Source organism: Prionailurus viverrinus, chromosome A3 (assembly GCF_022837055.1).
Source record: "Prionailurus viverrinus isolate Anna chromosome A3, UM_Priviv_1.0, whole genome shotgun sequence".
Taxonomy (NCBI): domain Eukaryota; kingdom Metazoa; phylum Chordata; class Mammalia; order Carnivora; family Felidae; genus Prionailurus; species Prionailurus viverrinus.
Genome location: NC_062563.1, coordinates 17,567,657 through 17,589,097, shown reverse-complemented (window position 1 = coordinate 17,589,097; position 21,441 = coordinate 17,567,657). Strand labels below are relative to the sequence as shown.

At 44.1% G+C, this 21,441-nt stretch overlaps 1 protein-coding gene across 1 annotated transcript in view; it reads right to left on the bottom strand.

Moving 5' to 3' along the window:
• The window catches only part of PTPRT (protein tyrosine phosphatase receptor type T), a 795,219-nt gene that overhangs the window by 687,704 nt on the left and 86,074 nt on the right, over positions 1–21,441 (bottom strand). The window contains exons 5-6 of the mRNA XM_047852741.1: positions 16,271–16,352; positions 7,288–7,403 (exon numbers count right to left, since the gene is read on the bottom strand). Coding sequence (XP_047708697.1) covers positions 7,288–7,403; positions 16,271–16,352 — 198 coding nt within the window. The remainder of the gene's footprint in view (positions 1–7,287; positions 7,404–16,270; positions 16,353–21,441) is intronic.

Here is a 21,441-nt window from a genome sequence, read left to right as displayed (position 1 = left end):
TTGTCAAATGTTATTTGTTGTACAAACCCATGGGGAAACAAATCCTTTGTGGAGAGGCCTGGAAACAAGCCCTGTGGTGGGGCTGACAGGGCCTGCTGTGGAGCCCCGAGAAGTTCACACACGGAGTCCCGTAGAGCACAGCGTTCCATAAAGACCAGCTGACACACACGGGGTATTTCCAACCTCCTCTTGGATAAAGGGTATCTAGTGGTGATGAGTGTGTGGGGGAAAGCTGAGGCTAAGTTTACCCTTGGGGGAAGATGCACTGCTGCTTCTAAACTCTGCTATGCCTAGCCCTTTTTTCTGTTTATATTAGTTACCTATATTCATTTCAAAGTATTTGGAGGAAACAGAAAAGATGGAGATACAAAGCATACATAATCTACCATCACAATCAATTACTGAATGTCCTGATAACATGCCTTATAGTGTTAATATGTGCATATTTACATAGGTATGTAGATGTGTGCATAAATATGCATTCATACATGTTTACTTTTTGATAAAAATATACAAGCACATTGTTTTATAACTTGCTCCTTTCACTTAAATACATACAGTGGAAATGGCATTTAATATACTTCTATAATCTGTTACTTAATGACCACATTCCAGCATTTACCTAATCAGTCCCTTTTGCTGGACATTCAGGTTATTCTCAGGTTTCATCCTTTTGAACATACTCATGAATACATCAATTTTTTTCTGTCTCTGGTTATTTTCTTAGGTAAATTCCCAAAAGTAAAATTACTTCTTGGACGAGTATGTTCATTTAAGATTTTAGCTATCTATTGCCCAATTAGTTTCCAGAAAAGATGTACCCAGGCACATTTTCAATGCACTGATATTCTGTCAGCACACTTCCACCTAGCTGTACCCTGAACACTGTTCTTTATTTCTTTTAACATTTATTTTGAGAGGCAGTGAGCACATGCGCAAACGGGAGGAGCAGAGAGAAGGAGAGAGAGAATCCCAAGCAAGTTCCACACTGTCAGCACAAAGCCTGACATGGAGCTCGATCCCACAAACCATGAGATCATGATCTGAACCAAAATCAAGAGTTGGATGCTTAATGGATGGAGCCACCCAGGCGTCCCAATTGTTCTGTTTTTTTAAAGGGCTCCCGAACTGTAGGCTGCTTTGGTTACTAGACATTCCACGCAGAATGCAAACCATCTACTTGTTTAAAGAATGCTTAAAAATTCTAGGTTTGGATTCCTCAGGCCAATGTATCACCTAAGAAATTAGCAAGTTATAAATGAGGCCCCTTCCACCAGAGGCCATGCCATTATATTCTTCTCCTCAAGGAGAAATCTGTCCCAAACAAGATGAGTTTTTTGTAACTTTGATCGGCCTTTATCAGCCTTTTCCCTGAGGGACTCATTGTTCTAGGCTGGGGGATACACATTTCGCATAGGTCCTGTCCATTGGTTCTTAGGTAGAGCTTGCAATGTAATTCAATGAAAGCCCGCACCAAAAGCTTTATATGCTTCCAAACAGCATATAAAGTTTCTAGGGGAGAGTAAAACAGGGGTATGGGCTGGTCTTCCTTTTTAACTTATTAATTTATGATCAGAAAGCACTTAAGGATAAGCAAGCTAGAGAGCCCCACTGGACAGAAAGGAAGGCAAGCATCCTCTCCTACACAGATGATAGGGATTTATCTCACACTAGGAGTCCACTGACCACTCCCCAAACATTGCCAGAGAGAGGGGGCACCGACATACTATTCTGGAAACAAAGTCACTGGCTTTATTTCCCAGACTGAAAACTGGTGGATAAAAATGTTTCCATCTTTGGTGGCTTAGTGATTCCTCAGCATATCTTGGAAGCTACAGAAGGAAACAGCATTGTTGAAAGGCAGACTGTTGGCCACAACATGCCTGTTTCACTTGCTTCGGAGATTCTCAGGCTGAGTCACAACAGCCTTGATATGTGGAACAGAACTCTGGCCAGTCTGCAGGCTGCTACTCCTCTAGGCGCTGGAACAGATCCAAAGCAGCCAAATCATGAGAAATTCACTACTGCCTTAGCCTGTCTTAGATCAGGGCACAGTGGCATCCTGAGTGACAGGTGTTATGACAGGGGCCTCATATTTTGTACAAAGACATTAACTTACTTCCAGCTACACTGCTGAATACAAGCCTGGACTTAACCAGCCAAGTAGGCATTTGCCGGCGAGCAGAGGATAAACCATCTACCTCCCAATATTTCCTGAAATATAGATGAGGGAAACAGTATTTCTAGTGGTTTCCTTAAAGGAATAGCTACTGAATCTTTTCACTCACCACCTATATTTAAAGTATCCCAGGATGGAGATGGATTTAGCAGAGAATTGGGGACCTTTGTCATATTGCATTGCCCACGCCCACCCCTCCCTCTTCGACCACCTCCCCAAACTACTCTTGCACAGAGCACCATTATAGGAAACAAGCCTGAGAAAGTCACTTGTGTGCCCTCAATAAGGCTGTGGTGGAGAACGGTGTTCCTTATATCACACATTGTTTTCTTTATGAGGACTCCTGGGAACAATTCCTATCCGGCTTCTGTGTGAACGAGTTAGAATTTTCCCGAGAAATTGGTTTGTGTTTATCTTGTGGACACCGTGAACTGTATGTCTGACAAGTTATTCCGTTGGCGGCTGTGGTACTGGGGCCTCCAATTGTGACCCACCGGTAAGCCACAGATGTGGAGAAATGCAGTTTTAACATTATGACCAGCTCCAAGGTCTTCTTTTCCTATTTTGTGTCACCTCACTTTTAATTTATGCTATCTTGTCATGCTTTATGTCCCACTGTAAGCCACCTGAAAAACATTCTGTGACTTAAGATTTGGTTTACATTGAAAAGCAGGTATATGAGGTGTGGAAGAGCTCCACACCATATGTTTCTATTTTCTTCAAAACTTCTATTACATTCTAACACCCTTCCACTGACAAACCCAAGATTTAGGACGTGCAACTCAGAAATGTAGCAATTATGATCATAAAATAATTGGAAAAGCTAAATAAAGGTTCTGAGAATACTGTGATTGTTCCTTTTCAGTCTCCTGACCCAACTGGGACAATACCATTGAGATGACAAAGCTTCTTTTTTTATTTTTTTTTTATTTAATTTTTTTTTCAACGTTTATTTATTTTTGGGACAGAGAGAGACAGAGCATGAACGGGGGAGGGGCAGAGAGAGAGAGGGAGACACAGAATCGGAAACAGGCTCCAGGCTCTGAGCCATCAGCCCAGAGCCCGACGCGGGGCTCGAACTCACGGACCGCGAGATCGTGACCTGGCTGAAGTCAGACGCTCAACCGACTGCACCACCCAGGCACCCCGAAATGACAAAGCTTCTTGAGAGCCTGATGCACAACACAAATTACAATTGAAAGAGTAAATAGCACTAAGTACTTAAGTGACACATGGAAGTTTATAAGGATTCTTGGGGTCTGCAGGCAGCCCAAGGAAACAGGAGGTTCAGGCACCACTGTTATTTTCATTCTACTGCACTAAGGAACAAGAAAGAACTGTTAGCTCCTAGAGGTGCAATTTCACCAGGGATTTTCCAAACTGTGGGAGATAGGTTCAAATCCAAGAAGAGAAGCAATGCTATCAAATCCCATCAAAGTGTGCAGAGATGATTCCGAATGGGCTAGGGACCAACATTCACGCTAAGTCAACCTGAAGACATGATGGAGATCTTTCAATAAATGAAGGTGGAGGTAACTGGAGTTAGTTTCTTCTAAACAACATTCCTGTTTCCTTGGAGCTTGAGCTGTGCTCTCCAGTAACACTTTCTGCAATGTTGCAAATGTTCTGTCTCTGCTCGTCCAACATGGTGGCCACCAGATGCATGTGGCTACTGTGCACTTGAAATGTGACTAGTTTGACTGGACTTCTAAGTTCTGAACTTTATTTATTTTGATTAATTTAAATGTAAATAGCTGTTTTAAGTTTAACAGGGTTCTAGGATACAAGATCAATATACGAAAGTCAATTGTATTTCTATACACTAGCAGTGAAAAGTCAGAAATTGAGATCTTTTTAGACCAAAAAGGATAAGTCTGACCAAAAAAAAAATGTGTAAGACCTATACACTGAAAATTGCAAGACCTTGCTGAGTGAAATCACTATAGATCTTCAATAAATGAAGAAATATACCATGTTCATACTCACAAAAGTCATTATTGCTAAGATGTCAGTTCTCTCCAAAAGTGATTTATAGATTCAATGCAATCAATCCCCATCATAATCCCAACAGGCTTTTTTTGTAGAAGTTGACAAAGTGATTCTAAAAGTCCTATGGTAATGCAAAAGACCTGGAATAGCCAGAATCACTCTGAAAATGAAACACAACTGGAGGACTAACAATACCTGGTTTCAAAACGCATTATAAGGCTTACAGTAACCAAGTCAGTGGGACAGTGGTATAGACAAAGAGATCAGTGGAACAGAAGAGCCCAGGAAGAGCCCCACACATATGTGGATGAAAGCAGTACAGCAAAGAATGTTCTTTTCAACTAATGATGCCACAACAACTGAGGTATCCAAATGCGCGCGTGCGCGCGCAAACACACACACACACACACACACACACAAACTTTGATGCATACCTCACACCATATGCAAAATTAAACTGGATCACAGACTTAAATGTAAAAGCTAAAACTATAAAATTTCTAGAAGAAAACAAAAAAAAAATCATTGTGACCTGGGGTTAGGCAAAGATCATCATTTCATAGAAATGATGCCAGAAAAGATCCAAAAAAGAAAAAAAATGATAAATTTGATTTCATCTGAACTTATTTTTTTTAATGTTTTTTAAACATTTATTCTTTCTGACAGAGACAGAGCACAAGCAGGGGAGGGGGAGACAGAGAGGAAGACACAGAATCTGAAGAAGGCTCCAGGCTCTGAGATGTCAGCACAGAGCTCAACACGGGGCTCGAACCCACGAACCGTGAGATCATGACCTGAGGCCAAAGTCAGACACTCAACCAACTGAGCCACCCAGGCACCCCTGATTTCATCTGAATTTAAAAACTATTCCTCCAGTGCTACTGTTAAGAGAATAGAAAGACAAGCCACGCATAGAAAACATTTGGAAACCATGTATCTGACAAAGAATTTGTATTCTGAATATAGAAAGAACTACCAAAATGCAATAATAAGCAAACAAACCAATAATAAATGAGCACAATACTTAAACGGGCACTGCACAAAGACGACATACAAATGGAAGCAAATGGGCACATGAAGAGATGTTCAACATTCTTGGTCATGAGGGAAAGGAAAACTAGAATCACAGTGAAGTAACACTACACACTTATTCAAATGGCTAAAACCAAAAAGACTGATCATACCAAGTGGTGGTAAGGATATTGGTAAGCAACTATAGCTCCCATACACTGCTGATGGGAGTGAATATGACCCAGCCATTCCACTTCTACACAAGAGAAATGGAAGCATATGCCCCTAAGTCCATTCAAGTCATGAATGTTCACAGCAACTTATTTTAAAATAACCAGTATTTGAACAACCCACATGTCATCAGCAGATTAATATATAAAGCAACTATGGTATCCTCACACAATGGAGTATTACTCCACAAAGAAAAGTTTTTAAATAAACTATATACATACACAGTATCAGAGATGAATCTCAAAATAATTGAGTGAAAAAAGAGTACATACTGTGTGACTCCCTTTATAGAAAATTCTAGAACATGTAAATTAATATACACTTGATCCTTCAACAATGTGGGTTAGTAGCACTGAACCCCTACACATACAAAAATCCATGTATAACTTTTGTCTCCCCCAAAACTAAACTTCTAATAGCCTACGTTGACCAGAAACTTCACTGATAAAATAGCCAATAAACACATGTTCTGTATGCTATATTATAGACTGCATTCCTACAATAAAGGAAACTAGAGAAAAGAAAATCATAAGGAGGTGAAAATACATTTAAAATACTATACTGTATTTATCGGAAAAAAATCCATGTATAATTGAACCCACCCAGTTCAAACCCATATAGTTTCAGAATCAACTGTTTAGTGACAAAACGTGGATCAGTGATTGCCTGGAGACAGATAAGAGTGAAGAAGGCAGAAAGCAGGAATTACAAATGGGAATGAGGAAACTTTGAGCATGATGGCCATGTCTAGTACCTTGATTGTGATCAAAGTTTCACATATATACACACATGTGAAAATGTATTAAACTACACACTTCAAATTCTGTATCTCCATTATACCTCAATGAATCTGTTTAAAATAAAAAATAAAACAGGGGCACCGGGGTGGCTCAGTAGGTTGAGCATCCTACTTCAGCTCAGGTAATGATCTCATGGTTTGTGAGCTCGAGCCCTGTGTGGGGCTCTGCACTGATAGCATGGAGCCTGCTTCGAATCCTCTGCCCCTGTCTCTCTGTCCCTCCCCTGCTGGCACATGATCTCTCAAAAATAAACATTTAAAAATAAATAAATATAAAATAAAAAACAAAACCAAAATATGTTCAACAGCCGCATGTGCCTGGTGGCTACTCACTGAACAGCAGTCTGACTCTCTGTGCTGCCTTAGCCCTTGGTATTTCTACATCAGCATCCGTGGGAGTATCTCTGATGCTGTAACAATCTGTGTCTAATTCTAGGTCCCATCCTTTCCCCTACCTCCACTAAAAGAGATTCTCTTTTATCTTGCTTTGAAAGTAAGGCTAACGAGCAGACCTACGAGTGGGACAGATTTAAACTCAGAACAAATTTCCAGCAGACGTTCCTGATGGGCTCATTCAGCCAAAGAAGAGATGGCGTTGCTCATTTAGTGAAATATTCTGGTAAAGGGTGATTTTATAAGACTTCACCAGAAGGCTGTGGAGGAACAAATAGGAATCTGGTGGACCACTGAGTAGCAGCTAGGTTCCCTCCACCCAAGATTTTAGGATTCCACATACCCAGAATCTAAAGTACTGAGTTGGTCTTAGCCCTGTGTCTCTGGGCTTAATGGACAAAGTCTGTTAGAGCCCAGCTTAGAAAGGTAATAGTTGCAAATTCTAGTTCTGTCACTTTTATGTTTGTGGTATCACCTTCTTCTGTAAAATGGGTATCCTGGTGCCCACAAAACAGAATTAGAGTTAAGATCTAACAAGATCATGGATGCAGAGTATCATCTAAGGAGCAGAGGTAAATAAAAAATATCCCCTCCTCTCACCCACCAAGCCCTTTGTCACAGCACACACTTTCTTCCCTTACCAAGGGATGGGCACGTGTACACAGGGGGCCACTTCCATTCTTACCTGGAGCCAAAGTTTGTCATGCTGAGACCACTTCCCACCAGCGATGCACTGAAACGTGGCATTCTGCCCCACATTCACCTCGACATTCTGGAGCCGCAGAAAGTGAGGTGCTTTTCCTAGGAGAGAAACCAAACAGCATATGAGGACTCAATTCAACAGCCTGCACCACTTCCCCATCCGTGGATGGCCATGCAAGATGAGCGCTCAGCAGGGTGGAACCTGCACCTAGAAAGTGGCCTGGTGCAATAAGGAGATACTGCTGTTTGATCACGTACTATGAGTCAGCTACTGTTTGTTCTAAGAGTTTTACAGGATCACCTCGCTTAAACCTCACCAATACCCTGAGATGAGTAGTATCTCACAGATCAGAAAATTAAGGCTCTGAGGGGTTATAGTTTGGCACAGAGAGCCAGAAAGTGAGGGAGCTAACACATGAATCCAGGTCTCTGAGAGCTTCAAAATCCTTAATATTAGCTTCTGGGCAATACTGGCATGTTTGGAAGAAGAAAATGGAGGTGGGCACATGGAGAGGATTCAGCATAGAAAATTCCTCCCTGTAGCCTGAGTGAGCAAAATGAAGAAAGCTTAAGCAAAGCACTTTGAGCCTGAGACCCAGGTGCCTGGCCTTGGTGATGGCATTGATGATGCACATCACAGGGAGGGCAGAGCAAAGGAGGGACACAGGTGGAGGAGAAAAACAGTAGTCATCATTCACGACTGCTAAGCAGTCGGTGCTGTGTGCCATGTGCACACATAGTAACTCACTGAACTGAAAGCAGTTGGTGGTGGATCATCTTCATCTTATAGTGAGTGAACTGAGGCACCAAGAACTCAAGAAACAAGCAGAGTCTACACTCTTAACTCTGAGCTAGAGTGTCTCCTAAGGATGGGAGGGAGGTGGGTCATTTACTCTGGGGACTCGGCATAACAGGAAAAGGGACTTTCAAATGAAACTCACAGGGTCTGTGAGCAATCAATTCCAGAATTAAGCAGTTTTATGTTGGGCTAATGGATTCATCTCTTTCCTTGTTTGAGGAGTCAGGTTCTTGCCTATTTGAACTCTCCAAAGATGAGTGGGCTGATAACCAATGTCTACAAGTATAATTTCGTCACTGAGGCACAAAGGTGCCAAGGATCCCATTGGGGGGCCTGGGTGGCTCCGTTGGTCAAGCATCCGACTCTTGGTTTTGGCCCAGGTCATGATCTCACGGTTCATGGGATTGAGCCCCATGTTGGGCTCTGTGTTGCGTGGAGCCTGCTTGGGATTCTCTCTCTCCCTCTCCGCTCCCCCTCCTCTCTCTCCCTCAAAACAAACTTTTTAAAAAAGTGCCAAGGACCCCCTAACACATCAACCAAATCAGTGATAAACTGGACATCAACTACCCCACAATGGGACCAAATGAACAGTTGTTAAGAGGATCAAGAAGGTTCAACAAGGGCCTTTGGCCATCTTTTCAGAGAGAGTCAACTACCCAGAGAGACAAATAATAACAATCATGTCACTTACCTAAAGCTTCTATAATGGCAGGCACTGTGATAAATGCTTTACGTGTTTCATCTAATCTAACTTTGTAACATTCCTATAAAGTACACATTATTATTTCCCTCTCAGAGGCAGAAATCAAAGCCCAACAAGTTTAATTTGCCCAAAGCTACGTAGCGTTAATAAGAGACAGAAACAGAATTAAGTCCAAATTTTGGCCCCGAAGTCAACATTTAACTAGCGTGATGTCCAGCTTCCTGGGCAATGAGAAGTCCACAGTGTCACCCGGACCCCAGAGACCAGAGGCAGGGCTTGCAGGCCAGGCCGTGCTGACTCTCTAGGTTCCTCTCATTGCTCCCGAATATCTTATCACAAGTGATCCCCACCCCCCTTCCTTGCCATTTGTCCCCACAGCCTTCATGCTACACACTACCTGCTCCACCAGCCTGTGTCACCAGGTATAGAGCTCAGCAAAACCCAAACCCCTCGGCATGAAGAGGCAGACTTGCTGTGTGAAAACACACACCTTCTGCTCGGGCTTCTAAACAAATGACAACAGCTCAGAGACCCCCTCGGGCCACCCTCAGGACCCCACTGCTAAAGTGGTTTCAAAAATTGAAGGCCCAGGAAGACCTGTCTTTGTGGGCTTCTCAGAATTGAAGATTCCTGCATCTAGTCAACCTGACAAATGTCATGCTGCTTTGATTGTCTGAAATTGTTTCCTTTTTGCTTTCCTGTATAATTTTGTCAAGTTATTTTTGGAACTATCAGTTCAAGTCGATTCTTCAAGTGGGACTGAGAGTAAACCTGGTAAGCCCATTTATGCCACAGGTTTAAAGGGAAAGGAACATCCACTCTGCGCAGGGAGGGAGAAGCGCCTTAACTCCAATGTTGGGAGGCTCTGTGCTGGGTTTTACAAAGGGATGTCTCTCCTCATGCCCTTGGGGACATTGGGCAAATGGTTTAACGTCTGGGACTTCTGCAATCAGAAATGGATCTTCTCTGGATCAATGTCCCCTGCTTGCTTCTGACTCCCAGCTTCTCGGCAGAAAACTTTTTGTCTGGATTTCTTCATCTTCAATCCCTCTTCCTGCTTCCCTTCTAGGTTTAATGGTAGAGAGTTCAGAGGCTTAATAGCCCCTAGTGTTAATATTCTGGTTAAACACTGATGGTTTATGGCAGATGTTGAACCCACACACCTACAGGAGCCACTTACATAAATGAATGAAGTAGCTCAGTCATAAAACCAAACAAAAACAAAACACCACCTCCTTGCCCCATCATTCACTTCCCCACTTTTGACAGAGACTTGAGTAAAGATTTCTCTCTATGTAAGAACGTTACACACACAATAATAATGGGTATCTGACACCAGCCTCAGCACTAAGGAGGCAATAAGGAGTGGAGGGGACTAAGGAAAATGGATAAAGCTCCACGACCCCTTAAAAGGAGGCAGCTGTTACTTAAATCCAGCAGATGAAGGCCATTCCAGAGTACTTGGCTGACAGCAGCCAAGTGTCCAGTTTGTCAACCCAAGTAAGAAATCCAGGTTTTCTGTGACATCTCTCATTCTAAAATCTTGACTGAATTTTGGGGGCACCTGGGTGGCTCAGTCAGTTAAGCATCCGACCCTTGATTTCAGCTCAGGTCATGATCTCACAGTTGTGAGATCAATCCCCATGGCAAGGCAACCCACACTCAGCATGGAGCCTGCTTGAGATATTCTCTCTCTCTCTCTCTCGCTCGCTCGCTCGCTCTCCCCTTCTCCCTAGCTTGTGCTCTCTCTAAAACATATATATAGATATATATATAGATATATATCTATATATATACACACACACATATATATATGCTCTAATATATATATATTAGGAATTCATATATATGTATATATATGAATATCTATATATATCTATATATATATGAATATATATATGAATATCTATATATATATGAATATACATATATATATGAATTCCATTCAAACACCCTGCAGACCTAACAAAACACATCTGCAGGCCTGCTCCTCTGGGTGTGGTCTCTGTTATAAGGCTCCAGCTAAGTCATCCAGAATCATTCCCACTGGCTGGTTCTGCCTTTGTCTGGCCCCATGAATGCAGGCAGCATGCTGCAGATCACATGACTGCTAGTCGCCGATCAAGGTTCCTGACACAGGAGCTTATTGAGAACACCTTCCTCCCTGCTTAGCGCTCTCTCTACATGCCCTTACTCTGGTGTCTGCTCTTTGAGCCCGGGCCTCATCCCCACCTCACAACAAAAGTCTCTCTCTGAGGATCCTCCTCATGTTGGGGACCTGTTCAGGCCACTTCTCTGAGCTCCTGGCCTCTCTGACCCCTCTTCTCCACCCCTCTCCCCTGACCACAGTCCACTTCTGAGGCCTATGCTCTCTCAACTGTTATCCCCCCCACCATCTACAGCTCTGAGAAAGAATTTATCCTGCCAGCTTCAACTTACCAAACACATTTGTCCTTGGGGCCCAGGTTGGCCTCCAGCTTGTGGTTTTAAACACTCCACCCTCACTCCCCACTGAGACCCAGCAACCCCAAAGTGGGATCCTGCTGAATGGGGTTAACAGAAAACTAGCTATGCATTTGGGGCAAAATGCCTTGATGCTGGTGACATTTAAACTCCTGCAGATGTCAGTGCAACATCCAAAGACATATTATTGTGCCCTTTCTCTCGCTCTTTAAGCCTGACGGTCCTCAGTAGGAAGCCACGCAATTGAGGAGAAAGAGCAGTACACACATTAGAAATGTGGTACAGACACTCCACGGGCTCAGTGACATGGCCCCAGAAGGTTGTGATGAGAAGGAAAAATAAGTCTAAAAAATTCCAGAAGTCAACTTGGGAGCTAGAAACTTAGAAACCCGGTGGAAAATTGTGCTGACATTTATTATATGTGGTTGCCACTGTGGTGGCCACCCTGCTAAGGGCTAACGCTGAGAAATGACAGCAGAGGGGACTATGGCTAAAACACTTTTATAATAACACAAAAATGTTAAATGGGCTATAAAATATAGACGAGAGGTTTCAGTTTGTAAGAGAAAATAATTTCCTTTGAGTATTACGCCTCTGTGTCGGTCACTGTTTTGGAAGCTGCGAGGCAATCATTCAAAGTCATAACTTCAGTTCAGATCGATCGAGACTACAATTGCAAATCAGGCACTAACCCCTTGGAACTTTTGGAATATTTCATGGAATCGCCTATTGATAAGCACTGACCTGATGTTAATAGAAAAAATGTTTTGGAGGACAGAAGTGGAGAATGACAAGGCCTGGGGAGAATGTATATTTCTCCATATAGTTAAAATTTTAACAACCGTAAGCAAAGTCATAAATGCATTAATATGAAAGCTTCAGAGGGAAAGAAGCACTGTCAACCCAAAGGACAGTTCAGAAGCCTCTAGCAGTCTGCATGACTCATGATCCCATGAGCAGCCCCCAAGGACGCATGCATGGTGGGAACGCTGGAAGGCATCACTCAGGCTCCACCTTTGATAGACCTACACCAGCCTAGCCTGCACCAGCCAGTTGTGTAAGCTGGAAATCCAGGAGTGCACCATTTCTGATGCCTCTGCCTCCCGAACTAATCTATCAAATGGGACCAGCTGACTCTATCTCCTAAATGTTATCTCTGATCCGTCCACCTCTCTCCCTGTTTCTTCACAGCACTGGTGACCATCTGTTATGGGCTAAATTGTGTCTCCTCCGCCTCCCAAATTCTTTATTTATTTATTTTGAGAGCGAGAACGAATGAGAGAACACGCACATGAGCCGGAGAGGGGCAGAGAAACAGGGAGAGAGAGAATCCCAAGTAAGGTCTGCACTAACAGCACAGATAATGGGGCTCGAACTCATAAAGCATGAGATGATGACCTGAGCTGAAATCAGAAGCCAGATGCTCAACTGACTGAGCCACCCAGGCGCCCCTCCTCCCTCAAATTCTTATGTTGAAGCCCTACTGCTCAACACCTCAGACTGTGACCGTATTTGGAGATGGGGCTTCTAGGGCAGACCTTAATCTAATCTATCCGGTGTCCAGATAAGCAGAGAAAATCTGGACACACTGAGATGTATCACGAGCATGTGTGCACAAAGGAAAGCCCATGTGAGAACACAGTTAGCAAAGGAGAGAGGCCTCAGGAGTAACCAACCCCCCCATCTCCATCTCAGAACTGCGGGCAAATAAATTTCTGCTTTTTAAGCCGCCCTAGACTAGGGTTTTGCATGGGAGCCTTAGCAAACTAATTTACACTCTGTTGTAGATCACATAATTGCCGATTTCATTTCCAGTGTTTTCAGCCCCAGTGGAAGGGCAGAGAATGAATGAGGGCAGAGAGTTACTCCCATCCACCCAGCGCAGTGCCTGTCCTGGAGTATACACTCAGGAAGCATATGCTGCATGATGAATGGACATCTCTCCACCAGCCTGGTCCGGACCATTACCACGTCTTCCGTGATTCCAGAACTTTCCCCCTGATAGGTCTCCTCACTTCTCTACTCCCCTTCAACTTGTTCTCCACAGAGTAGCCAAAGTGATCTTGTAACACTTAGATCAAATCAATCCCTAGGATAAATCCCTCCACTGGCTCCTTTTTGCTCTTAGATTAAAACCTAACCTCATCAGGACTCTCAGGGGCTTGAGTGGTCAGGCCTCAGCCTCCCTCCCACTTTCATCCACATCTACGCTCCCTACACTCTCGGTGTTCTGGCAGCACCTGCGGATTCCCAGTGCAGGACATGTGCACTTACTGTTTCCAATGCCTGGCATGCCCCCCTCCCTAGATCACTACACAGGGGACTCCCGTCTCAGCTCAGACCACATGTGCAGAGACACCTCCCCTGCCCCTTAGACTCTAAGGACTCCCCCCTCATGCCAGCCACTCACATTTATTATATTCCCAGCACTATCACTATCTGAAATTATATTCATTACTATTTAAGATTACTTATTTAGTAGCTTTCCTCCCTATGCAAGTCTGCTAAGTTAACACCACGGAGACAAGGATCTAACCAACTTGATCATTTAAGTATCCCCTGTGTCCAGCACAAATTCCTGACACATAGCTAATGCACAAATAATTTACTTACTGAAAGGAAGTATGAATAAAAAGCTGGAGTAGACGTAGACTGAGCAGAGAACTCAACCAGGGGCTTTTGCGAGGTACCATTCACCTCCACACAACTCAGGAGCTATGGATAGACCCCTGAGGACTATATGCACTGCCAGTATTTGTACATATAATTGAGTGGAATTTTTCCAATTCCAGACACTATTGCAGTGTCCTCACATTTTGACTTCTGGGAAGTTTAAGGTTAAGGTGCCTAAGCATCTAGGCTGAATTCCGTGTTGCACTCACATTACAAAGGAACACAGCCAGAGTCACGTCTTTCTGAGTTATATCCCATGGCCCATTTGCTGGGTAACTGGCTCTCAGCAATTCCATAACCACGCAATCCACATTCCTCAGCAGGAGGAATACGAGGCTGTCAGGAGAATCCTAAATTCAGGAGCATCCCCAAGGAGGGGCAGAACTCCAAAGGGGGGGGCATGAGACTTTAGGGTGGGGAGCATCAAACACCCTCCAGAGAACCCTCTCCCATAGAGATTTCTCAGAGAGAAGGGAGCATTTGGCTTTCATAGCAGACCATGGACAGTGCTTGGAATCAATGGGCAGAGCTAAGACTGGAACAAGGGACAGGTATCAGGTGGGGTGACAGCAGAGGGGAAAACTCCAACTTGAGTGGAGAGATCTGGGATCCCTTATGAGAAAGCCAGACTGGATTCTCCTGGGAAGAGCCAAAGAAAGACAGAGTGCAAACATCAAGCACTGAGTAAGAAGCAGGGGTGTGGCAGGCTGCAGCAGAGGTGAGGGTCCCCGACGATGATGGGATGTGCACAGGGCTTGGGGAAACTAATGTGGTCTCGCAGAGAGACTACCTCAAAACTGGGAAAGCTGTGCAGAGCTGGGTGTGTGGCATTAAGTAGACTGCAGGGAGGGCAGGCATCTCCTGACACAGCTGTCCAGTCTGACATCAAAGATCATTCTTTAATGGGCAGCTGATTCCCAGAAGGCCAGGGAGGGGAAGGCTTAATCCAGGTGAGGGGATTAACTGTGTATCTACTATATAAACACTGCGTGGCTGGGGGGACTTCTTCATGTGAGGTCTAGATCAGCAGGCATGACTGAAATCCCAAAGACCCAGGAAGTAACCCAAAGGATAGGAAGTTTAGACCAGAGCAATGAATAACCCAGTAGGATCTCAGCACTGAGAGGCTGGCTGATTTAGGGGAAGAAGGGCTCTCTTGCACAGACACAAAATACAATTATCCCAAAGACTGTCTTTGCCAAAACCCTTTGGAACTTGTCCCAAATTCTTCCAAAGAAGGTGCTCTAAGCAATGAGTCCAACAATGGCATTCTAGTGCCGGGGAAGGAAGTGATGTTCAAGATGCTAACAATTCATTGCAGAAGTGGAAAGTGTCATTTCAATTAAAGCAACATGCATGGGGCTGAACTGAAAACAGCCCCAAAATGAAAGGATTGAAAGGCCCTGTAACAACCAGGGGCAAAGACACTTGTGGAGAAAAGAGCAAACTGAACCACAACCAATGGTGCAAGGAGGGAGTAGAGAGGGCCCTCCAGGAGATACCTGGAACCAGACAGCCGCCAATAAATTAATGGGAATCTCCAACATGCAGAACGGCTGCTACCCCAGCTAGCCCTCCTCGGAGGTGCCCTAATCCCCATGTGTATCCCTCTGATTACAGTCCCCCCCCCCCCCAGCCAAATGTCACCAGATATGATGCCACCAACTGCCTCTGGGATTTTGCGAAACTGGGAACCACAGTTCTTTGCACAAACACATCCAGAAATCTCAGCCTAAATACAACAAAAGGAGCTTCAAGGGGAAAGTGGATGGGCACGGGAGGAGCAGTATGCCTTTGAGGACTCCTGATACTGTACCAGAAGTACTAACCACATGAGAAATCTCTCCCTACGTCTACACAGAGCTGATGAGTGTATCTAAAATTACTTTTAAAGAATTAATAGCTTTGGGGTACTTTTCCCTGTGAGTGAGCAGTGGCTAATTTGCCCAGTGTTTTGGTGGTGTTTTTTTTTTTTAAGACAATTGCACAAGATTCCATCCAAAGCCTTCTAATTCTTCCACTTCAGTGGTCTGAATCCCACTAATAAACAATCAGGACTTTAGACTCCCTTAATGACGGGGAGAGATTCAAACGAAGATGTTTTGCCACTCTCTGCAAATTTCCTGTAGGTACTGCCTGTTGAACAGGCCAGCAAAATGACGAATTTATTCAGGACTGATTGCATTGAGTATGTAAGCATTTCTGAAGGATTAAAAAGGAGGGTGAGAAATGGTTGTGAGCTGAATGAATGGCGGTGGGGGGACTACAGCCTCCAAGCTCCCCAGTCCGGCATGGAGCAAGGCTGTGAGGAGGAGGGAACAGACTTACTGCATGGATGAGCAAGGACCCGGACCTCGTCCACAGCGATGTAGCCAGGATGACCCTTCAAAGAGACGGATTCAAATATCACCTGCAACACACATGGGGGAGAGTCAATTTTGCAGAAGTGGTTGTAGGCATTATAGGAAGCCGCCCAGCCCCCAAACCTTCTCTTTCAGCTTCCCATGAGAGCCTCTCAAAGAGGCACTACATTACTCTAGCACGCTACCCTGCCAATTGCCTCGGATTTCCAAAACAAGGTAAAAAGGCCACATTCTAATGGCCAGCCAAAGAAGAATCAGCCACACGGAACATTTTTAACGGATTTCATAAATAACGCTTGAATGCAGAAAAACCACCCAAACATGGCTTGAAACTATTTCAATCTGCACCTTTTTCATTGTTGTTTCAAGTGAAACACAGAGAAGAATTACTTCCTAATATCCCAAACTTTCTTATGAACTGTGACAGGAGCTTACCTTAGAAGCTACCATAAACCAAGGAGGGTTTACCCTGATTTGATTCTACATCCCCCAGGAATATATTCCATCTGAGTTTTTAAAAATTTTAATTTCAATACAGTTAACATACAGTTTCAGGTGTCCAATATAGCAATTCAGCACTTCCACACAATACCTGGTGTTCATCACAAGTGCACTCCCTAATCCTCAGCCCCTATTTCTCCCCTCCCCCCACCCACCTGCCCTCTGGTCACCATTAGTTTGCTCTCTGCACTTAAGAGTCTGTTTCTTGGTTGGTCTCTCTCCTCAATCTCAATTTCTTAATAATACCTCTTGAAGATAAGCCCCATACACAACTGCTGGTATCCGGGAATTCAAGGGCAACAAGTTCTTTGAATTCTCCATTCTGACTCTCATCCAAACTGTGTATTTCAGTGGAAATTTTACAACTCAGTTAACAGCTGTCCTTGTCACCCACTAACTTCACCTAGAAGATGTGACTATGTGGACACTGTGATTAATGCCCGTGACCTCCCTAATTCCAATGGTCTTTATCTCCCATCAGCTTCAGCCATAGGTATAAATGCTCAGGCTTCTCATATTCTTTAAAAGCTACCCTCTGGCAGCAGGATCTGCTTTAGCACAGTCCAGCTGTGTTACTATCACATTTGGGATTCTCAGTAGTTTCATCAACACTCACTCTCAACACTTCCTTACTTCCCACTGCAAAACTCCCCCCTCCCACTATAATCTGGACTTTTTCCCCCAACACTTTCCCCAGGACTGCTCTCATGGCAAATACCAATAACCTCATAGTTGCCAAATTCAATAGCTAGTGTCCCATCTTTATCTTAAGAAGGAAGACAGTGTAATGCTTGAGCTCTCGATCAGAATGCCTGGGTTGCAGTTTTGGCTACACCACTTACTAAGCATGTGACCTTGGGCTATCCTAATTATTAACACATGTTCCATGAATGAATACAATGAATACAAGTCATGGGAGAATGGGTGTGTGATAGTGAAACATACATTAGTTCAGTGTTATCTCTCCCTTCTTCTGCAGAAATAAGAATTCTATAATGAAAGAGAGAATCTCTCATTCATCAGAATTCTTGAGAATTTTTTTTTGTAAAGCATGAGACTTGGGTTTTTTTGTAAAGGTGAGATTTGGGTTTCTCAAAAATAGAAGAAAAATATTCCATAATAAACAAGGGAAAGAATGTTCTCGTTTTCCATTAAATGAGTTAATAATTATAAATTGCTTGCAACATACATGGTAAGATATTGGTAAATGTTACTATTGTTGTTCTTACTCTTGAGACAGGGATGGAAAGAAAAGAGGGAATGTGAGGGAATGGTGGCAGGTTTGGGGAGAGGAGGAAGCTAATAGACTCCCTGATGTGACTGTCCCCTGTAGCCACGACCCCAAGTTTCCACTGAAGTTCATTCTCTCAACAGACTCTTTGGTGTAAGTCATGACTGGCAAAAAATGGTGGAAGCTGGACTTTGGGTCCATGTGGAGTTACATGGAAATAGAGGCACATGTGGCTTCAGGAACCAAGGGAGTTAGGTAGGGAAGGGTGGTCGGGAGAAAGCACAGAAGCATAGAGAAAAGGACCATGGCAGCCCAGCAACTCATTGATAAAGGTTCCAGACTCACAAGACATTAGAACTAGGTCCATAGTGTATTTATACCAAAGGGCAGACTCTGGATACAGCTGAGAATAAAGCGCTTCCCAAGAAAGAACTGGGGAAAGTCCTCTCTCTGTCACTGCCAGATCACTCAGAGGAAAATGCTCACAAACATGAAGGAGCCCAGAGCATGCGTCTTTAGCATGCCATTCCAGAATCACAATTTTTTTTTTTAATAAAAATCATGTAAGCTGTCATGAGATAGACACCTTTAGTGTCTGGGGATTAAAGAGTCAACAACACAGATACGAGACTGGATATATCAGAAATAGTGCTGGAAGGGAAAGGAAAGATAAGAAGGTCCATTCTGAACCCTCCAAGGCCTACCTGGACTCAACTGCTGAGGCAGGTCCCCTGAACACTCTCGATGAGGCTGGCACTAAGGTGAGTAAAGAATTGTAGAGGCTACTTTAGTGCTGTCTGTTTATAGCAGGCAGGGAGAGTGGGGTGGAAGACAGGCAGAAGGAGGCTTACCAACACCCAGCAATACTCCATGTCAATGTAAGGGAGCAGGGACCCCGAGGGGCAGAGATGCAGTCCAAGACTCAGGCCGGGAAACCCACGTTCTCTGCAGGACATTCTTCAATCTTAAGGCCACTATGAGGACCTAAGGTCAACTACACATGCCCCAGCCCCTAAAAACCTTAAAGACCTCCTGGGGCTTATATGGAAAGGCATAAACATCTCTCTCATGCATGAGCTGTGGAAAAGCCAGCAAATCATCTCCCAGGAGAGGCTCAGAGATTAATCATCCTCAACCTCTCCAAAAAGCAGGTTGTGTGCATGTTAGGAGAGGGGAAGGAGATGTCAGGACATGGTTTAAGGGAGCTGGCATTTTATCCTCCCTTTTGGTGGTCCTTGAGCACAGAATCTGCATAGCAAGAGTTTCAAGGGGCTGCAAACATTTTATCCAAAGATGAGAGAGAAAAATGTTGGCTACCAGCTCCCCTCACAGGAAGAAGACCACATATATCTTCATGGAGAGGGATTCTTTAGGGCGAAATCAAGAGGGCCTCTCGCCCACACCAGCCCCAGGAGGCCTGGCTAAGATGAGGAGTAGGATCTGCTGCCCAGCAGAGAAGGGGAGGTGGGAGAGAGGAGATGGGGTAGAGTGTGAATGGTGGGCGAAAGCAGCCCCCTCGGTGAGAAGCAGCCCCCTCGGTGAGACGCACCCCCTTGAACTGTGCGTGAAGTTGCTAATCCTAGAGAGTGACAGATCCCTGAGAAAGAGACTGGACTTCAAGTCCAGTTGAATCCAAGCCAGGCAGGTCCTAGATTTCACAAGTCTACATAGCAATTATAAGCAATGAATAAGACCACTTCACCTAGGCTGGTGATAGAAAACACAGTGAGCAGGTAATTGATAAAAAGTTCTCATTTTTTTTAAATCTTGGGATAGAACAGTTTAGAATCATTAAAAACATAAAATAGAGTTAATACCTCCTGCAAAGGGGCAGAGATTTAAAGTGTAGCTTAGGCAGTTTTAATAAGCCCCAGCTCCTGAGAGGAGGCAGGTGTGGGGCTAGAAGGCAGGGGGGAGTTCACCCCGGGCCCTGCTGAAACCCTGGTGCCACAGAGCCCACTAATAGGAAAGATGAAATTTCTGTGTTTATTACAGAGCTAAAAGTCAATTTTGCAACTATGAAATATGACTTTAATAAATGAATACATAAGCCATCAGGATCTGAGTCCCAGCACTGCTAAAAACTAAAATTGTATTTAGTCCACAGAATCATACATGCAGGACGGGAGCTTAGGGTCCGATGAATTTTAAAATCTGCTTTGCAAGTATCTTTGAATCTCTTGATTGATCTCCCCTTCTCTCCCCTGGATGTATGTGTGGGTGCTGAATCTGGGAGCATGCAGGTGTATGTGCACCTGTGTGTGCCCCTGTGTGTGTGTGGCCATGGGACTATTAGTGGTTGTGTGTGTGTGTATGTGTGTGTGTGTGTGTGTGTGTCTGTGTGTGCGCACACATGCATGCACATGCATGTCTGAGGTGGTGGGGGAGATGTGTCTGTTCTAAACTGTTGCTTTTGGTGCATTACTGGCCTTCTCACCACAAAGCTCACAGCAGAGGATATAATGTAACATAATGATGCTGTAGTAGCCGACAAGTTGGAAATGAGAAAATTCTCCCAGATGAAGCTGCCTATCACAGGGATGGTACAGAGCTTACAGAGCAGAACTCAACCACAGTGGCCATTTCTTCAAAGAAGAAATCGTTCCCCCTTCCTCTTTTTCTGTTCTCCCCTCTGTTCCTCCCCCTTCCCTCCAATAATTACTGAGGGCTACTGGAAGCCTGACATGTCATTTTATATAGATGCAATCTCATTCAATGCACAGAAGAACTCTCCATTGTACCGATTTCCCTCTCCAGTTTACAAATGAAAGCAAGTGATTCAGAATGATGACAGGATACATCCAACATTACACAGCTAGGGAGTGGAAGATTCTCATAATGGGCTTTTTTCCCCAAAAGCAAGAAACTGAGCTTGGAGCCAGAGGACCTACGCAGGATTATAGGAACCTCAGTTTACCAATAATATGCCCTACTCTAGAACACAAGTCTTGCTCCTTCCCAACACAGGGAGTTACTACACAGATAAATTAGAGGCAATATGCTTACCACAGGGCTGGGACAAAGAGGGTATCCAAGAAATGTCCTTTTCCCTCTCTATACCCCATCGAAGAGCATCGCCAAGAGTGGCACTGTCCTCACCTGGGTCACTTTTCCTGCTCATTATACTTGCATCTGTGGCCCTACCCTATAATCCATTTAACATCAGGCCCTACGTAAAGGTTTTCCAATTGGAGTCCTAAGGCCTCACTGGGGGTATCCGTGGACTTACAGACACACTTACTTTATACTCAGTTATACAGGGGGTAGTCTTGGGCCCAGGCATCAAGATTCAGGCCCCGACTTTTCCAATGATCTGCTGTGTGCCCTTGGACTTAAGTATCCATCTCTAAACCTCAGCTTTATCACCTACATCAAGGTTCAGCAAACCATGGCCTGGAGGTCCA